Source organism: Molothrus ater, chromosome 24 (assembly GCF_012460135.2).
Source record: "Molothrus ater isolate BHLD 08-10-18 breed brown headed cowbird chromosome 24, BPBGC_Mater_1.1, whole genome shotgun sequence".
In the NCBI taxonomy this organism is placed as follows: Eukaryota; Metazoa; Chordata; class Aves; order Passeriformes; family Icteridae; genus Molothrus; species Molothrus ater.
In genome coordinates, this window is record NC_050501.2 from 1,328,308 (window position 1) to 1,348,819 (window position 20,512).

The 20,512-nt window shown below is 57.4% G+C and overlaps 1 protein-coding gene across 1 annotated transcript in view; it reads right to left on the minus strand.

Annotated features, from left to right (window-relative positions):
• Positions 1-15,535: 15,535 nt before the first annotated feature.
• Positions 15,536-20,512, minus strand: part of NKAIN1 (sodium/potassium transporting ATPase interacting 1) — a 39,742-nt gene continuing 34,765 nt past the window's right edge. The window contains exon 7 of the mRNA XM_036397221.2: positions 15,536-17,230. Within this exon, the coding sequence (XP_036253114.1) occupies positions 17,221-17,230 (10 nt within the window). The 3' untranslated portion in view covers positions 15,536-17,220. The remainder of the gene's footprint in view (positions 17,231-20,512) is intronic.

Sequence of the window (20,512 nt, forward strand, 5' to 3'; positions counted from 1 at the left end):
GGCGGGGCCGCGGCCGCGCTGCACCACGGGAAAGCGAGGCCGCTCCAGCGCCGCCGGGACGGGGCGGGAGGGACCGGGAAGGGCCGGGACGGGACGGATCGGATCGGGATGGACCGGACCGAACCGAACCCGAGCCGGCCGGGACGTGCCCGGGCTGTGCCCCGACCCTGCCACACTGCCCAGGCTGGGGTCAGCCCGCAGCGCCCTCCCAGCGTGGCCCCTGCCCGGCCGGGGTGCGGGCACAGCCCCGCCTTCAGCCCCGCGCTGCCGCTGGCACCGCCACCGGCGCTCACCGGGCTGGCGGGGATGTGGCTGAGCGCCCCCAGCCTGGGCTCCCTGATTTCCCCCCTACTCCGGGCATCCTGAACGCTCTGCACCCCGCTGCCTGGACATCCTGGAGCCCCCGAGTCCCCCCTGGACATCCCACATCCCCCGAGTCCCCCGAGCCCCCCTAGCCTGAGCACCCCGACCCCCCCAGCCTTGTCACTCCCAGCTTGTGCACAGAGAGCCCCTCCAAGCCGGGACACCCTGAGCCCCCCCGGCTGGGCAACCTGGACACCCCAAGCCTCCCAGCCTGTGCACCCTGAGCCCCCCAAGCCTGGGCACACCGATCCCCCCCAGCCTTTGCACTCCCAGCTGGTGCACACCGAGCCCCCCCAGCCTTGGCACTCCCAGCTGGTGCACACCGAGCCCCCCAAGCTGGGACACCCCAAGTCCCCCCAGCCCGGTCTCCCCCAGCCCCCAACAGCGCTGATTCCCCTCCTGCCCCAGAACCGCACCGGGGGCACCGAGCGCCAGCGGCACAGCGGCGCCTCCTCACCCTCCACCAACACAAACACAACTTTGGGGCGCTTCTCCCTTGGTGCCTCCCCCTCCCCACGTCCCCTGCCCACAAAGCCGGGGCTGCGGGGGAACTACAGCCCCCGGCGTGCGGAGCCCGGGCAGGGCAGGGCGGGCGGCGCTGGCCGCTGGGAGCGGTAGTTCTGCCCCGGCTCCTCCATGTTAAAGGGGCAGCCCGCGGGCAGCGCCTTTGTGCCCTCCTGTCCCTCTGCCCCTCCTGTCCCGCCGTGCTTCGCTCCCGGGGCCCTGGGGGAAGGCTGAGCGCTTGATGCGCTCATGGAATATTTTCTCCCCGTCTTGGCGGGGCACGCAGGGAACCAGGAGGGAAGAGCCGGCGCTGGGGAGAGCTCGGGACGTGCCCGCACTTGCACGGAGAGAGAAGCGGCAGCTGCTCCCAAGGGCTCCGGCCGGCCGTGGGGCACAGAGCCCGCGGCGCGGGCGGGTCCCGCAGCCGCAGCTTTTGTGGGTTAGGAGGGTGCAAGAAATCACTTCAAGCCCGGGTTCTCGGTCATCAAAACACGTGAAAAGCTGGATCCAGCCGTGCCTTGCATCCATTTTCTGCTCGATGGGCTGCCGGGGTGACTGATGGGTGTTTCCATCGCCTCACTGCCTCTTCCAACGTGCACTCCCTGGTGGGGCAGTAGGGCCTCACCCCGACCCCCAAAACCCTGGGGAAACACGGCTTGAAGGGTTTGGTGTGGGTGCCCCAGGCCGGGCGTGACAGGACAGTCAAGATAAACAGCGAGCAAAGGTTTTCCCTGCCGAGGGTGGGTTTGGAGCCGAGCCTTGTGCAGACACCCAGAGGTGGCTCTGGCCAGCAGCAGCCTGGCTTGTGTGGCCTGGCCAAGCCCTGCTGAGGTAAACTCGGTTCTGTTGGGCTCGGCTCTGCTGGGCTTGGCTCTGCTGTGACACTGGGCATGGACCCAGGCATGGCTGAGAAGTGGACACGGCTCTGCTGGGTCATCCCTGTGGCTCCAGTGTCTTGAGTTCCCTGGAGAGGGGAAGGGGCTGGAGGAGGAGTCTTGTGAGGAGAGGCAGGGGGAGCTGGGCAGGGGCTGAGCCTGGAGCAAAGGAGGCTCAGGGGGCCCTTGTGGCTCTGCACAGCTCCTGCCAGGAGGGCACAGCCGGGGGGGTCGGGCTGTGCTCCCAGGGAACATGGCAGGAAATGGACTCAAGTTGTGCCAATGGAGGTTTCAATCAGGAAAAATTTGGATATCAGGCATTGGCACAGAAAGTGAAACCACAACCCCTGAAAGTGTTCAAAGAATATGTGAATGTGGCATTTGAGGATGTGGTTTAGTGGTGAACACGGCAGTGCTGGGTTAATGGTTGGACTGGATGATCTTAGAGGTGTTTTCCAGCAGCCCAAATATTTCCATGATTCTGTGGGGGCCCATGCAGTGTCCCCAAAATGCCAACTGTGTGGGCAAGGCCAGCCTCTCACTGGGGTAGAAATGTGAATGGTGGAACTGTGTCATCTGGGCACTGGACCAACTCAATCTGCCTGCACACCCTTCTCCTCTGGTTCCACCCTTCTCCTCTGGTCCCACCCATCTCCTGGGCACCCTGGGCTGGTACAAGGCACCAGCGATGGCTCCTGGCTGACAAAGATTTGGGCTGCAAAGCCTGAGAGGTCAGGAGTTCATTCCCACACCATGTCCTCACTGGGGACAGGGGGCTGGGGTGTCCCTGCAGTTCTGCACTTTTTCTGGCCACTTTTGGGGTGTTGTACCTGCCAGCTGCCACCCTCAGCTCCCCACCAGGCTGTCCCTGAGCTGTCCTGCTGGCAGGGCCCTCCCTGGGGTCCCCAGCAGTGCTGTCCCTCTGCTGTGAGGCAGAGATAAGAGCTCTGCCAGGTGGGCTCAGCACACACCCAGGCTGCTTGCTGACACTGGGAACGTGCTTTCTGTTAATTATACCTGGGATAATTACAGTTATGCTGGTGTAATGAGAGGGGGAGGGAAGGAGTCCTGCTGGGGATGAAATGTGAGTGGTTCAAACCCTCATTTGCCAGTGAATTTTGCCGGATTTAGGGAGAAGTCCTGCGGCTGTGAGGCTGAGGGGAGTTTGGGTCTCATCTCCAGCACTTCCGTCCCTCCCACAGCCTCTCCTGCCTCCCACCACTGCCATCCTCTCTTCTGCCTCAGACCTTGCCCAAGCTCCCAGCTTGTTGCCATCCATGGAAAAGTCTCCCACTGGGAGAACATGCTGCTCCAAAAGCTTCAGAGCCAGAGTGAGAGGAACAGGCAGTGAAATAACTTCCACCTCCACAGGAAAAACCTTCTGGGGGTGGAAATGTCCTTCTGATCTTCCTTGCACCGTTGGCCACCAAGAGCTGCCCCAGCTGCCTGGCCCTGGCTGACCCCATACCAGTGCTGACAGAAGTTATCCTGGGATACATCTTCATCTGCAGAGGGAAAAGGGACCTCCAGAGGGTGACTGTGTCCTCCCACCTCCGAATGTCTTGCTCCCTCTCTGCCCCACAGAAGGGGCTTCAATCCATGGTGAGCATCACTTTGAACAGCAAAATTCCACAATCTCACCAAATGGCCAAATCCAGACCCTCCTTCCCTGCTCTGCCCAGACGCTGTGCCCGGTGGCACGATGCCCAACACCACAGAATCTTCTCTTTGAAGGAGTCTAAGAGCAAACAAACCCAGCTCTGCCACCGTGATTCATCCTCCTGGGAGCAGAGCTTCCCACAGCTCCACAAGGGAGACACCTGCACAGGACAGGGGGTTCACCTGGGACAAAAAACAGCTTGGGGGGCTCCTAAAAGTGGCTTCAGTGCTGCCCCAGGGAGGCCTGGCTGGCCCCAGCCTTGGGATATCCAATATTTTTATTTCAATGACAATTTGATGCCTGCAATTAAAAGCTAAATTGAAGGAAGGAGGATCTCCCTCTGTGTGGGGCACCAACATTTTCTTGGCCACCAGAAAAAAAAAAAAAATTAAAAATTCACTGACTAACTCAATTTTTCCCAAGCCAAGCCAAAAACTGCTGAGGTCTTTATGCAGAATATTTTCAGAGTGTGCTGGCTTGACCAAAAAACCCTTGCAGAGCCAAGTGCATCATTGATTTGCATCACTGGGGCAGCATTTCGTCAAACCCAGTGCCTTGAGACACAAAACAATGACCAGCCCTGAGCTGGGCAGCTCCAGTGCTGCTCCAGAGCACATCCACTGCTCCAGACACCTGAAATCAGGGCCCTTCCCAGTGCCACCTCCATGGAAAGGCTTCCTGAGCTGGACCTGTCATCAGCAGCAGCCAAGGAAGGTCCCTGGGCTCTGCAGCAGCTCTGAAACCCCTGCTTTGCACCAACACCTCTCACCCACGGGTTTCTTTCCACGCTCGTGTTGACACACCCAGAGCAGATGGGTTGGTTTTTCTTCAGGAGTCCCAGCCAAGTGTCTAAAAGTGGCTGCTGAAATGTTGTGGTTATGGGAAGCTGCAGGGAGTTCTGGCTGTGGACCCACCTGGCAGCAGCAGGGTCTGAGAGTTTGGTGTTGGCTGCAGAGCTGCTTTTTCTTGTGAAAATACAGCCCCCAAAATTAAAGCTCTTAAGCAGCTCCCACCCACCAGCTGGGCTTAGGGCTGTGCATGGGGTCCCCAGTCCCTGGTGCAAGGACAAAGCTGCTCTGGGGGATGTCCTGAGGCTGCTCAGGTCCCACTGTTTCCTCTCTGTGCTCAGGGAAGCTGCTGGCAAAGCTGCACCACATCCCATGGTGAGGAAAGAGCCATGCCAATGCCTCTGCTGCCCAGGGGAATGGGCTTCCAGCACAGGATGGGCATGGACCACTGCAGAGTCCAGAGGAGGACACCAGGATGGACAGAGGGATGGAGCAGCTCTGCTGGGAGGAAAGGCTGGGAGACCTGGGGGTGTTCAGCCTGGAAGAGAAGCATCTTCCAAATTGTGACCAAATTGTCACCTTCCAGTGCCTGAAGGAGCTACAAGAAAAGTGGAGAGAGATTATTAATGAGGGGCTTGGAGGGACAGGAGGCAGGGAATGGCTGCCAGTGGCAGAGGGCAGGGCTGGATGGGATCTTGGCAATTGGGAATTGTTCCCTGGCAGGGTGGGCAGGGGCTGGGCTGGAATTGCCAGAGCAGCTGGGGCTGCCCCTGGAGCCCTGGCAGTGCCCAAGGCCAGGCTGGAGCACCTGGCACAGTGGGAGGTGGCCCTGCCATGGCAGGGGTGGGATTTAGATGATCTTTGAGGTCCCTTCCAACCCAAACCATTCCATGGTCCTGTGATCCCAGTGATGTCCTCTGCTGTCCCTCCTCCAGTTTGTCACAGCTCACGGAGCCACTGCAGGAGACAGCCAGAGGCTGGCAGTGAGAAATGCCCTGGAGAAGTGGAGATAAACCCAGGATGGATTTATGGGATCCACAATAGTCTAAATCCAGGATAAGAGACACACGGGGCTTCTCACTCTGTGGGGTCAAGAAGGTTTTCCCCAGAGCCCAGGCAGCAAGGAATGTTTTAGTCAGGAAAATGCTTGGTAGATGTGGGATCTCAGCACATCGTTCCCAATGTCCAGAGATGCCAGGAGAACCCTTGGGGGTCTCGAAAATCCTGGAATGTTGCCAGAAGTGTCTGGTGGCTTGATTTTGATCCATCCACAGAAGTGACAAGAGTTTGAGGACAAGAGAATCACTTTAGAGTAAAAGGTGTAAAAGAGACACATTTAGAGGGTGAAATATAGACTTTAAGGTTTTTGGTACAGGGGGGTTATGGAGACAAGATGGAGGGATCAGGGCGTGTCTCGTCCTTCTTCTTTCTTCTTCTTGTCCTCCATCTCCTGTGGTGATGTTGGCACTTGGGGATTGGTTCATGGTGAAGGTGCACTTGCTAACATGGGTGAAAAGCATTGGGAAATAAAGGTAAATATTATGTACGTAGATATTAGTATAAAAAGACATGACCGCCCCGTGGGTGGTCAGAGTGCCTGTGACTGCTTGCAGATCAGACCTCTGTTGGGCAGACAGAAAATTTTGTAGATAAGAAATAATAAACAACCTGAAGACCGAAAAGCTGAAGAGTCCAGACTTGTCCTTTAAAACGCGTGCCACCCAAGAACCACCCTACCCGTGTCGGGGCAGAGACAGACAGCCGAACCCGACAGGTAGACAAAAGATTTTTGGTTTTGGCAGGCACAGGGGGTCAAGGGTCACTGGAAGGGACCCCCGAGTGCCCCTCTGCACCCCCCTGCCACACTGAAAAATGAGGATGGAGTTCAGAAACCTGCAGGAACTGCAGCCACACAAACGCCCAACAGAGCTCTAAACCAGGAAAAAGGAAATTCGTGTTTGGTTTAAAAACCACCTGGGTTTTCCCCCCAGTCCTTGCTGCTGAGACGTGTCACAGCCCTGCTCACATCCCCACCCTCCAGCAGCCCTTTGAGGCAGCTGCCAAACCCTGCAGGGATCTGGGCAGAGAGAACAGGAGCAGGGAGAGAGGCTGAAGGGTTAAAAGGTGAGAGCCTGGGGAGCCAGAGCTGCTCCCTGCAGACAGGGGAGGCTTGGGCTGAGGGGATGGAGCACAGAGCTGGGAGCTGCTGGGATATGAAAATTCCTGTGCCTCCTCAAAGCAGCTCCAGGCAGGAGAGTTCAGGTGGTGGCAGCTTCACCCCAGAGGGGAGGTGGCAGTGGTGTCCCTGCTGTCCCTGTGCTTGAGATCCAGCTGGGAAGGAGCTGCAGGATCCATGGGCAGCACTTCCAGGGCCTGGAGGAGCCTTGGCCCTGCTCAGGACATGTCACCTGCAGCACCTGTCCCTCCAAACACCCCAGGCGGCCACAGCCAGGGCTGGACCTGTGTGGGGTCACCCTGATGCCCTCAGGAGCTGAAAGAGAGGCCAGATGGAGTTAAGGGGAATAAAGTGAATATTTATTGCAGAGCCTTCAAAGGCCACACCCTGGCAGCACAAGAGCCACAGTCGTGGCTCTGCCCAGATGGCTCCAAGAAGGAAGCAAAAGAGAGCTTGGTCACAAGAATTCACATTTTTGTAAGTTCTGCTCCATTTGCACATTGGAGTTAATTGTCCAATTACAGCCCCAGCCCATGCAGTCCCATCCTTGTTTTTCTCTCTCCAGCCCATGTTGTTTGTGCTCTTGGGCCTGAGATTTGGATCATTTGTCCTTGGTCCCCAGGTGGAGCAGGAATTGTTTTGTCTCCCTGCTCTGTGCACAGAGCTCACCATCCCATAATGTGAAACCCAGACCCACACACTAAAGCAGCACAGAACCTGAAAAAAAAAAAAAAAAAAAAGCTAAAATCCGAGGTACCAAGCCCAAATTCCCAGCTGGACCCTTCCCCCACCCACCTGCTCTGTGGGCACCAGGAGGGGTGGCTGGGACACAGGGGCTGTCCCAGGGGAGGGAGGCAGACACTGCCCGGGGGCATTTCCCACCCGCTGCTGCCACCTTGTCCCCAAATGCTGCCGTGGTTGGAGCGACAGCAGCTCCTCAGAGGGGCTGGTGAGGCTCCCCTCCTTGGGGATCATCCCCCACCCCGTTCCTTGTCCCAGATTCTGTCATTAACGCTCTGAACAGGAGGCTGATTAAGGTTTCCAGCTCGTTTGTTATCATTAAGGACATGGAGGCTGGCTTTTCTCAACAGGCAATTACGTGACTCAGCCCTTTGGAAGCCTCCTGCCCTCCTGTCCGCATGACTTCTCACAGCCCCACGGTGTGATTGCATTTCTGGGGAGTGATTTCCCTCTGCCAGCTCCCTGCTCCTCATTTGCATTGCATCAGCCCTTCTTTGGAAAGCTGGAGAAGGGATGCTCTGACTTCCTCCTGCTGCTCTGACAGGATCATGGAATCCTGGGATGGGTTGGGTTGGAAGGGACCTCAAAGCCCATCCAGGCCCATGGCAGGGCCACCTCCCACTGTGCCAGGTGCTGCCAGCCCCAATGCCCAGCCTGGCCTTGGGCACTGCCAGGGCTCCAGGGGCAGCCACAGCTGCTCTGGGCACCCTGGCAGAGCCCAAACCTCTCCAACCAGGCCTTGCCAGGCTACAAACCCCTGTGGCAAATGGCACTGGGGGCACCTGGAACCATGCAGGAAATCATTCTTTCCTTTCCTTTCTCCATTTGCTGCAATGGTTTTTGCTGCTGGTTTCCATCCTGGATTGAAGAATGGGAATGCCAGAGTGGTTTGGGTGGGAAGGGATCTTCAATGCCAGCTCATTGCAGCCCAGGGCCACCTCCCACTGTGCCAGGTGCTGCCAGCCCCAATGTCCAGCCTGGCCTTGGGCACTGCCAGGGCTCCAGGGGCAGCCACAGCTGCTCTGGGAACCTGTCCCAGGGAAGAATTTCCTCCTAATATCTAATCTCAATCACTCTCAGTTGAAGACCATTACCCTTTGTTCTTCCACTCTCTCTCTCTCTGCAGAAAGTCACTCTTCCTCTTTATCAACATCTCCAGAGCCGAGCTGGGCTGGAGCACAGCATTGAGACCAGGGGACCCTCCCCCTGCAGCCAGAGCTATTTATTAAAATTTCTGTGTATATTGGACAATATTTACCATTCCTGGAGCAGAGTCACAGAGCAGCAAAGCTCTCACAGGGGTGAGTGGGGACTCACAAGGGCGCTGGCACTGCCCAGGCTCCCCAGGGAATGGGCACAGCCCCAAACCTGCCAGAGCTCCAGGAGCCTTTGGACAGCACTCCAGGGATGCCCAGGGTGGGATTGTTGGGGGTCTGGGCAGGGCCTGGGGTTGGACTGGGTGATCCCTGGGGGTCCCTTCAGCTCAGGATATTATGAGACTCTCTAATTTTGCAGTATTGTTCTGGCAGCTGGGTTTTCCTAGTCTCCAACCCCACTCTTTGCTTCCAGCTCCTCAGACCTTATTTAGTGGTGCTTAATTTCTCCAAATTGCTCTCGTCCTTGTCACACTGGAGAGGGTGACAAGGAGCTGGTGCTGCTGGGGTGGCCCTGGGGCCCTCCCCAGGGCACAGCTATCTGCTCCCTGCACCTTCCAGACGTTTCCTGTTGTGTTCCCAGCTAAGAGAAATCAACAGCCTTAAAACTGTCACATTTCTAAGGCCACCACCCTGCCAGCTGCACCCTCCTGGGCTCAACTTTAGGAAATAGCAGCGTCACATTTGCCTGTAACCCTAATTCAGCCCCCTGAGGCTGTGCACTCCTTAATTACAGGTTCACAAATGAGGGGTTTTTGCATGACACCCCTGGCCCAGGCAGGCCTGGCTCTGTCCCAGGGCAGAGAGGGACAAGGGGACCCCCCTGTCCGCTCCATGTGTCCACTCCATGTGCCCACTCCTGGCCAAGCTGGAAGGAGCTTCAAGGACAGAAGTTTGGTGCTTGAAATGTTTTGCTTCTCCTCTGCCTGAGTGATTGTGCAGAAACCCAGGAGGGTTTGTTGGGCAGTGCAGGGTGAGGGGTGGAGGTTGAGCCTCTCAGCTCCCAAACCCAACCCCTGCTGCCACCAGGGTCCCCCCAGACCCCTCCCCAGCACCTCCCATGCTGCCCAGGGTTCCCTGGTGCCTCCTCCCTCTCCCCTGGCCCAGCAGAGCTCCTGCCATCCCTGTGCCATGCACACCTGGGCTTTGGGCACAGCTGTGCCATCCCTGCCATCCTTGTGCCATGCACACCTGGGCTTTGGGCACTGCTGTGCCATCCCTGCCATCCCTTTGCCACACACACCCGGGCTGTGCCTCCTGCCATTCCTGTGCCATGCACACCTGGGCTTTGGGCACTGCTGTGCCATCCCTGCCATCCCTGTGCCACTCACACACACCTGGGCTGTGCCATCCCTGCCATCCCTGTGCCCACACACACCAGGGCTGTGCCTCCTGCCATTCCTGTGCCATGCACACCTGGGCTTTGGGCCCAGCTGTGCCATCCCTGCCATCCCTGTGCCCACACACACCTGGGCTGTGCCATCCCTGCCATCCCTGTGCCCACACACACCTGGGCTTTGGGCCCAGCTGTGCCATCCCTGCCATCCCTGTGCCCACACACACCTGGGCTGTGCCATCCCTGCCATCCCTGTGCCCACACACACCTGGGCTTTGGGCACAGCTGTGCATCCTGCCATCCCTGTGCCACTCACACACACCTGGGCTGTGCCATCCCTGCCATCCCTGTGCCATGCACACCTGGGCTTTGGGCACAGCTGTGCCATCCCTGCCGTCCCTGTGCCCACACACACCTGGGCTTTGGGCCCAGCTGTGCCTCAGGGCAGGTGGAGGCTGCTTCGTTCCACCTCTCCTTGCCCCCGGCTCCCACGGCTGTGCCTGGGGCTGCTGCTTCTCCCTCCTGCTGCAGCCCACCCTGGGCACAGCCTGGACACCTCCTGTCACTCCTGGCCCTCCCAGCCCGAAGGAGCTGCCTGGGGAGCAGCTGGAGCTCAATGGTTTCACTGGTTTTTTTTGCAGAAAGGAGAGAGATGCAGCTCCCTGGGGCCAGGAATGATTTATCCCGACCCCATTCTGCCCTGCCCCACATCCCTCAGCTCCCTCATCCCCCCTGGAGCTCCCAGCTCCTCCCAGCTCCTGCTGGAGCTCAGGTACCCCCGGCTCGGGAGCCAAATCGCCTCGGTGTAATCTGGAGGCAGCAAATCCCAAATCCGTGCTGAGCAGGGCTGAGCCACCCTCTGGAGCTGCCCTGCCCCTCCTGTGAGGCTGGAGAGGGAGGAGGGCAGGGAGCACCCCCCGAGAGGTGACCCCAGGTGACGCTTTGGGGTGGTGGAGGCACTGTCTGGGGGTTCCACTTGCAGACCATTTTTACAATTTGTAACTTTTACAGTCAGCAGGAGCCAAGCTTTGCTCTCACAGAGGGACAACAGATCACAGAGACCTCAGAGCTGGCTGGGAGGGTTTCTCAGCCAGTTCCAGGTGGGAATTTGCCTGATTTTCCCTGTTCTTGCAGCCATCCAGGCTGTAACCAAGGGATTTACTCGAGCCCACGCTCAGGTCTTGCACTCATGGTGGCAAAGGGATGTGAATCCTTCTGCCACTCCTGAGGCCCTTCCCTTCCCTTCCCTTCCCTTCCCTTCCCTTCCCTTCCCTTCCCTTCCCTTCCCTTCCCTTCCCTTCCCTGCCCTGCCCTGCCCTGCCCTGCCCTGCCCGGCAGGTGCTGCCTCCCCATCCCCTCCACCTGCAAACCCCCCTGGCTGCTGTGGCAGGAGCAGGGCAGAGCCCTCAGGGGTGGATGGGGTCTGCAGGGCGAGTTTGGGGATCCTGGAGAGCCCAGAGCTGTGAGCAAAGCTCCCGGAGGCAGGAACAGCACAGGGGAAATCCCATGGCAAAGGGCAGGGAATGGTGCAGGAAGACCCTGGAGCTTCTCCTGCCATCCGTGCCAGCTGCCACCTCCCCCTGCTCCCAGCAGTGTCCTCTGCCCTGCCCACGGTGGCTCTGGCACCAAATCCACCCTCACTGCCCGCACCGAGCTCCAGCTGCCTCCGCCCCGTCCTCAGCCCCGCCCCGAGGCTCTGGGGCTAAACCCGGCTCATTCTGAGCTGGATCTCTTGCTGTGCTCCAGCGAGGGCATCCTGGCTGCTCATCTTGGGGACTGATGGGGCCACATATTTACATTTATATTTATATTTGCTTATATTTTCATAAAATATATAATACATATTTGCTATAGATACAGATAAAGACAGATAGAGATCTCGAGAGTGAGAAATTGTGCCTGTGCTGTGGCTGCACCACAGCCAGCAGAGAAAGCCCCAGATCTGTCACCAAGGCAGGAGTCACATCCGTGCAGTGCCCATCCAAGTGTCACCTTCCAGCCAGGACCAGAGATGATGGGAGCCCTGAAAAGAGCATTTCTCTGGGGATGAAGGGCTGGGGACTTCGGGGACACCCAACCCATATCATGACATGAGTGATGTGGTTTTAGGAGGATGTCCTTGGGGTTGTCACATCTGGCTGGGATCCCTGGAGAGCCATCCCTGCTTGCTCAGGGATGTTCACTCCATTCCTGTTTGCTCAGGGATGTCTGTTCCATCCCTCCTTGCTCAGGGATGTTCTCTGTCACCATGATGTTTTCTGAAAAACCCCTTTGCCAGGATTTCTTCTCCTAGGAAGCTGAGAAGCCTCAGAGAAAAATGTAAATAATAATTATCTGGTGTTTCTCCTTGTGTTTTGCTGCTTTGGAATGTGGTAGGTGATTCTTTCATTGGTTCCATGTGAATTGTTTTTTCTTAATGATCAATCACAGCCAGCTGTGTTGGACTCTGAGGAGTCACGGGTTTTTATTATTCATTCTTTTCTAACCTTCTGATGTATCCTTTCTCTTTCTTTAGTATAGTTTTAGTATATAATTTCTTTAATATAATATCATAAAATAATAAATCAGTCTTCTCAGAACTTGGAGTCAAATTCTCACCTCTCACCTCATCATGGGGACCCTCACAACACCACAACAGTTCTCTCCATCCCTCCTTGCTCAGGGATGTTTGTTCCACCCCTCCTTGCTCAGGGATGTTCTCTCCATCCCTCCTCACTCAGGGATGCTCACTCCATCCCTTCTCACTCAGGGATGTTCTCTCCACCCCTCCTTGCTCAGGGATGTTTGTTCCACCCCTCCTCACTCAGGGATGTTCTCTCCATCCCTCCTCACTCAGGGATGCTCACTCCATCCCTTCTCACTCAGGGATGTTCTCTCCATTCCTCCTTGCTCCCGAGCCAAAGCAGGAAGGATCAAACCCCAAACCTGTCCCTTGATGATTTAGCTTGGTGAGAGCACCTCAGAGCTCCGTTCCCCGGGTCCCAGCACACCTTGGAGCTCCCAGCTGGCTCCCCACATCCCCGAGCCCTGAAAAGCGGCTCTGTGCCTTTGTTGGAGGCTCTGAAAGCGCCTTTTTTCCTCCTGAACATCTGGGGCTCGCCGGGCTCCGGCGGCTGCGCGAGGCAAAATTCATCCTTTGTTGCTCCTCCGCCGTTTCTTTGCCGGGCTGGGGATGGAAGAAAATCAGCTCGTGTTTCTGCTGCCCTTGCGGGCACGGCCCGCTCGGGGCTCTGCACGGAGCCCGGGCACTGCTCGGACTCGGTAATGACAGCGCAGCCCCGAGGGGAGGGGACAGTGCTGGGAGGGGACAGGGACTGTGTGAGGGGGACAGGGACTGTGTGAGGGGACAGGGACTGTGTGAGGAGACAGGGCTGGGAGGGGACAGGGACTGTGTGAAGGGACGGGGACTGTGTGAGGGGACAGGGACTGTGTGAGGGGACAGGGGCTGTGTGAGGGGGACAGGGGCTGGGAGGGGACAGGGACTGTGTGAAGGGACGGGGACTGTGTGAGGGGGATAGGGCTGGGAGGGAACAGGGACTGTGTGAGGGGACAGGGACTGTGTGAGGGGACAGGGACTGTGTGAGGGGACAGGGGCTGTGTGAGGGGGACAGGGACTGTGTGAGGGGGACAGGGAGACTGTGTGAGGGGACAAGGCCTGTGTGAAGGGACAGGGACTGTGTGAGGGGACAGGGACTGCGCTGAGGGGACAGGGACTGTGTGAGGGGACAGGGACTGTGTGAGGGGGACAGGGACTGTGTGAGGGGGACAGGGGCTGGGAGGGGACAGGGACTGTGTGAAGGGACAGGGCTGGGAGGGGACAGGGAGACTGTGTGAGGGGACAGGGCTGGGAGGGGACAGGGGCTGTGTGAGGAGACAAGGCCTGTGTGAAGGGACAGGGGCTGTGTGAGAGGGACAGGGGCTGTGTGAGGGGACAGGGACTGTGTGAAGGGACAGGGCCTGTGTGAGAGGGACAGGGGCTGTGTGAGGGGGACAGGGGCTGTGTGAGGAGACGGGGGCTGTGTGAGGGGACAGGGACTGTGTGAGGGGACAGGGACTGTGTGAGGAGACGGGGACTGTGTGAGGGGACAGGGACTGTGTGAGGAGACGGGGGCTGTGTGAGGGGACAGGGACTGTGTGAGGGGACAGGGGCTGTGTGAGGGGACAGGGGCTGTGTGAGGGGGACAGGGACTGTGTGAGGGGACAGGGGCTGTGTGAGGGGACAGGGGCTGTGTGAGGGGGACAGGGACTGTGTGAGGGGACAGGGGCTGTGTGAGGGGACAGGGACTGTGTGAGGGGACAGGGGCTGTGTGAGGGGACAGGGGCTGTGTGAGGGGGACAGGGACTGTGTGAGGGGACGGGGGCTGTGTGAGGGGACGGGGACTGTGTGAGGGGACAGGGACTGTGTGAGGGGACAGGGGCTGTGTGAGGGGGACAGGGGTTTGGGGAGGGGACAGTGCTGGGAGGGGACAGGGACTTGGAGAGGGAACAAGGACAGTGTGAGGGGACAGGGGCTGGGGGGGATGACAGGGGTTTCGGGAGGGGACAGGGGTTTGGTGAGGAGACAGGAGCTGTGGGAATGGGACAGGGTGTGTAGGGAAGGGGACGGGGACCGTGAGAATGGGACCCGGGCTGTGCAGAGGGACCGGCTGGGGCCAGAGTTCAGAGCGACCCCCCAGACTCCCCCGTGTCTGTGAGGATCAATGCAATGCCCACACTCTCTGGATTTTAAATCTGGGGTGCCCCGATGGTTTTTTGGGGTGCTGCACCCGTGTCCCGGCTTCAGGCTCGGCTGGGGACGGGGTGGGGACATCACACGGCACAGGTGACATTTGGGACAGCTTTGGCCCCGTCACAAGAATTCCCCCTGCTGCTCTCAAAACACGATTCCGGCTCTAAAACCAAACCTGCGGTTATAAACTCGGACTTGTGTCCCAAAATTAAAGGTTTTAATGCAAAACCACTTTAAGGAGTCCATTCCACCCTCCAGTTTGATGCTCTCCCGCCCTTCCCAGGAGGGCGAAGCTGCAGCTCCGCCACCTCTGGAGGATGTCCCGGTGTGCCCGGCCCGGCTGCGGAGCCTGGTTGGGTTGGGCCGGGCCGGGCTGGGCTGGGCTGGGCTGGGCTGGGAGGTTGCTGGGGAAGAGGCAGATCCGTGGTGGGGGCAGGGGAAGGGTTCGCCCCTCCCACCCAGCTGGGGAGGAGCGCGGTGGGATGGACTCCCCGGATGGGGTCCGTGGGATGCTGGAGCGCTGTAGCCATGGAATGAACCGACCTGCAGAGCTGTCCCAGCCCTGGAGCCTCCGAAATCAAGGACCTGGAGCTGCTGGAGAGAGCCCAGAGGAGCCCACGGAGCTGCTGCAGGGCTGGAGCCCCTCTGGAGCCAGGCTGGGAGAGCTGGGGGTGCTGCCCTGGAGAGGAGAAGGCTCCAGGGAGAGCTCAGAGCCCTTGCAGGGCCTGCAGGGGCTCCAGGAGAGCTGCAGAGGGACTGGGGCCAAGGATGGAGGGACAGGAGGCAGGGAATGGCTGCCAGTGGCAGAGGGCAGGGCTGGATGGGATCTTGGTAATTGGGAATTGTTCCCTGGCAGGGTGGGGAGGGGCTGGGCTGGAATTGCCAGAGCAGCTGTGGCTGCCCCTGGAGCCCTGGCAGTGCCCAAGGCCAGGCTGGACATTGGGGCTGGCAGCACCTGGCACAGTGGGAGGTGGCCCTGCCATGGCAGGGGTGGCACTGGATGGGGTTTAAGCTCTTTTCCCAATCCAAACCATTCCATGATATAAGATGGGGAAATCTCAGGCATTCAGAGCCCTGAGGAGGGAGGTGACAGTGTTAAGGAAGGGAAAAAGAGAAAAGGAATAAAAAAAAAAAATTAAAAACCACCCCCACCTTAATCACCTGAACTGCCTGGGGAAGGGAAATGCCCCGAAGCAGAACAGCACCAGCTGAAACTTTCCTTTGACTTTTATAATTACAGAATAGAAAAGAAATCCTCAATTCACGTTACAAAGACGGGCTCATAGAAAACCAAGCCAACGGAACAGAAACACCCAAGGTCCTGGAGCGCCATGCTCGGCCCCTTTTGAGCCCAGGGGAGGGAGGGAGGGAGGCTCTTCCCCAGAGCTTTAATGCAGTGAGCTCTTCCTGCTGCTTCCTGCTGGGTTTGGGAAGGGTTGGGAGCAGGGGAGTGTCTGCCTGTCCATCCCATCCCATCCCATCCCAGAGCAGGTCAGTGCAGCACCCTTGGTCCTGGAGAGGAAAATAAACCCCAAAGATGCTGCTGGCTCCAGGGCTTGGTGATGGGGATGTGTACTGGGGGATGAGGGGGATCACTGCCTGAAAAAAACACGATTTTCCATGGAAAAATAGGGGCAAAGGGTGGAAAATTATTGCCTGTAGAGTTCACAGCTTGGCTGGAGGTGGCTCAGCCCATCCCAGCTCCGCGCCCTGGCACTTCCAGGGCTCCCTGTTGGGAAGGGCCAAAAACCATTCCAGGGTGTAAAAAACTCCCCTGGCACTGGAGGAGAAACAGCTGGGAGGTGAAATCCACCCAAATTCCCCAGCTCCCTCCCAGGGGGGCAGGGTGGGCCTGGGAGCAGATCCAGGATCCTGGAGGAGCCACATGCCACAGAAAGGAGAGCGAGAAGGTTCTGGGCAGCTGGGACACTCCAGGAAACTCCTTTTTTTCCTTCCACTTTCTTCCAAGGCTTTTCCTTCCCAGCTGATCTTCCTCCTGCAAAGCAATCCCTGCCCAGCCCATCTCACACCCCCCAAAATCCTCCCCCAGTGCCGGTGTCCCTGTGCCACTGGAGCTGATGGATGAATTTGGCACTGAGCCCCCCACGGATGAAGGGACCAGGGTGGGACCCCTAGCCCTGGGTGAGGTTTGGGGGGGCTCTGGGGGTCCCAGCCCTGCTGAAGGCACGGTGTCAGCCTTGGGGGGGGGGCCCAGCTCAGCCAGAGTCTACTCAGGCACTTTAAATTAAATAAAAACCCAAAGAAATGATTGGAAAAAATAATCCCAAAGCAAAACCCAAAACATTCATCAGATCGTTCCAAGGGCCGGGGAGGGGCTGGGCTGCGGCAGCCTCGGGGCTCCCAGCTCAGAGCAAGGCCCCCAAAACGTGGCAGGGAGGGGGTGCAAGGGGGTTCAGGGTCCTGTGTGTCCCCCGTGTCCGCAAATCTGGGGTCGAGGCGATGCTGATGGATGGATCCGACTCCTCGGAGCGTCCCAGAGCGTCCCGGCACTGCTGCTTCATCCCGGTGGGAGAATTCTTGCCGGGAGCACCAATCCCGTGCTCGGAGCCAGTCTGAGCCAGATCCGGAGTGTCAGGACATTGTCCCGAGCCCGCCTGTCCCCAGGGCGGTGCTGTCCCTGTCCCTGTCCCTGTCCCGAGCCCGCTCCGCTGCTCCAAGGAAAAGCCAGGCTGGGACAAACACATCCAGCGGTGTCCCGTGAGCGCTGCCACCTCCGCGCTGTCCCCGTGTCCCCACGGCGGGCAGGGGGTGCCCAGGGGGTGGCACGGCCCCCGCCCTGTCCCGGGCTGCAGCAGGGTGGTGGCCCCGTCGCGCCGGGGGTGGTGGCATCAGGGGGTGGTGGCACCGCGGGGTCCTGGCGCCGCTGGCTCCGGTTATCCCGAGCTGGAAAAGAGGGGACAGCAGGGGCTGGGAGAGAACCCGCGGAGTGTCCCCAGGAGGGGACAAAGAGGGGACAGGAAGGGATGGGAGACAGCCCATGGAGTGTCCCCAAGAGGGGACAAAGAGGGGACAGGAAGGGATGGGAGAGAGCCCATGGGGTGTCCCCAGGAGGGGACAAAGAGGGGACAGGAAGGGATGGGAGAGAGCCCATGGAGTGTCCCCACATGGGGACAAAGAGCCGCGGCCAGAAGGGGACAGTGACGCCCTGCTCATGGGGTCACTGCTCTCTTCCACCCCCAAAAATGTCAGAGAGCGGCTGGGGAGCGGGGCTGGTGTCCCCTCACATGGGGACAGCGTGTTCCTGGGGTTCATCCTTCTCTCTTCTTGGTGTGTCTATTATAATTTTATTTTTATTTTATCTTTTTTATTTTATCTTTTTTGTCTTTTTTATTTTTATTATTTTTATTTTTATTTTGGATTTTTTTTTAATTTTTATTATTGTTGTTATAATCAGCATTGCTATCGTTGTTATCATTAATAATTTTATTGTTGTTATTATTAATACTAATAATAATACAGTTGCTACTGCTACTAGTGCTATTATTCTATTGTTGATGCTATTATACTAGTGTTATTATTCTTCTTGTTATCTTTTGCTTAATTTCAGTTATTAAACTGTTGTTACCCCACAAGTTCTCCCTGTTATTGTTGTTGCTATTTTTATTTTTATTGATAATAATACAGCTCCTCCTACAACTATTATAACTACTACTATTACTATTATTCCTGTTACTATATATTCATTTATTTCAGTTATTAAACTGTTGTTACCACACAGGTTTTCCCTGTTATTGTTGACATTTTTCTTCTTATTAATAATAATACAGCTCCTCCTACTACTTTATTCTTGTTATTATATTTTTCTTAACTTCAGTCATTAAACTGTTGTTACCCCACAAGTTCTCCCTATTATTGTCGTTGCTTTTTATTTTTATTATTAATAATAATAATAATACACTTGCTACTACAACTATTACCACTATTACTACTGCTATTATTCTGGTTATTATATTTTGCTTCATTTCAATTATTAAACCGTTGTTATATCACAGGTTTTCCTTATTGTTGTTATTGTTAACAACAATACAATAATAATAATAATAATAATAATAATAATAATAATAATAATAATAATAATAATAATAATAATAATAATAATAATAATAATGTATAATATAAAATAATGATAATGAATAATGAATGACATAATATTATTAATTAATAATAATTAAAATAATTAACGATATAGTAAAATTATTATAATTAATAATAATTATATTGTTTTTGTTATTGTTATTATTCCCGGATCTCTTCACGTGTCCGTTAATTCAATCACAGCTAATTAGAAACTGCAGAATGAGCTGTAATTGCTGCAGCCCGGCTGACCCTGGGGACAGGAGTGACCTGGGGACAGGAGTGACCTGGGGACAGGAGTGACCTGCCCCACAGAGCCAGGCCAGCCCTTGTTTGTCCCCTGGCTGGTGGGAGGAGCCCTCCCTGTGTCCCCTCCTTGTCCTCTCCGTGTCCCCTCCTTTGGGGACAGGGGCACCCCTGAGTCCCTGAGCTGCCCCTGCTGCCAGGGGGATGGAGCGGACATGGAAATGACAACTGCATTAATTAATTAATCAGTGGCTCATTAATGAGCTGCTGGGGACAGGGAGGAGCTGGCAGGGCGGTGACAGTGTCCTGGTGTCACCCAACACCCCAGCCCGGGTTCCTGGCAGCTGGGGCAGTGCCAGGGGGACACTGGGAGGGGCAGAGGGCACAGGGAGGGAACAACCCCCCAGGATAGGGACAGGCACCCCCAGGAGCCGAGGTGTCCCCACCTGGTGACACAGCCCCAGCCTTCTGTGCCAGCAGCTTTTGTGTCCCCTGTGTGTCCAAAGCTGCTGTCCCCAGCACTTCAAATCCAATTTTGAGCTGATTTCCCCAAATCCTGCAGCTTTCAGCCCTGACACCTGTGCCATCAGGGTCTGCTGTGCCCCTGGGGGTGACATGGGGACAGGACAGGCTCCCCTGTGCCCTGGGGGTGACATGGGGACAGGACAGGCTCCCCTGTGCTCTGGGGGTGACATGGGGGACAGGACAGGCTCCTCTGTGCCCTGGGGGTGACATGGGGGACAGGACAGGCTCCCCTGTGCTCTGAGGGGTGATCTGGGGACAGGACAGGCTCCCCTGTGCTCTGGGGGTGACATGGGGGACAGGACAGGCTCCTCTGTGCTCTGAGGGGTGACATGGGGGACAGGACAGGCTCCTCTGTGCTCTGGGGGTGACCTGGGGGACAGGACAGGCTCCCCTGTGCCCTGGGGGTGACATGGGGGACAGGACAGGCTCCCCTGTGCCCTGGGGGTGACATGGGGACAGGACAGGCTCCCCTGTGCTCTGAGGGGTGACATGGGGACAGGACAGGCTCCCCTGTGCCCTGGGGGTGACATGGGGGACAGGACAGGCTCCCCTGTGCCCTGGGGGTGACATGGGGGACAGGACAGGCTCCCCTGTGCTCTGAGGGGTGACATGGGGGACAGGACAGGCTCCCCTGTGCCCTGGGGGGGTCAGGGTGGCTCCCCTGTCCCTCTGCCCATGGTGGCTTTGCCCAGTCCCACCCAGGCAGGGCTGAAGGGACACAGGGGACGTGTCCCATCCATGGGACAAAACTCCTGGGACCCCCAAGGTGAGGGAGGACACCCCAGTAACTCCCAGGATGTGCCAGGAGGTGCCAATGCCACCATCCATGTCCCCATCTGTGTCCCACCCACACCCAGGGGGCTCCCAGGGAAGGAGCAGCCCCGTGCAGGGGGCGCAGCACCCATGGGTGCTCCCCCCCACCCCATCAGTGTCCCCAGGGAGGGCCCAGCAGTGTCACAGATGGATTTGTCCCCTCCCAGCCCCTCTCTGCCTCCCCAATGGCATTGCCTGCCCTTCAATTTGCATCCAAGGCTTAAAATATAATTAATTTTTGGCAGCGGGCAGAGCCTGCTCGAGGTTAATCCCTTTAGATTTGCGAGCCTTATCTCGCTGGAGTGTTTACCGAGCTCGGCTTAACGGGGAGGGAGAGCGAGGAGGAGTCGGCTGCGCTTATCAGGAGAGGGATTCTGCCCTGGGCACGGCGGGGGAGCTCAGCAAACAAAACCCAGAGAATAAAACCCAGCGAGCAAAACCCAGCGAGCAAAACCCAGCGAGCAAAACCCAGTGAACACAAACCCAGTGAACACAAACCCAGCGAGC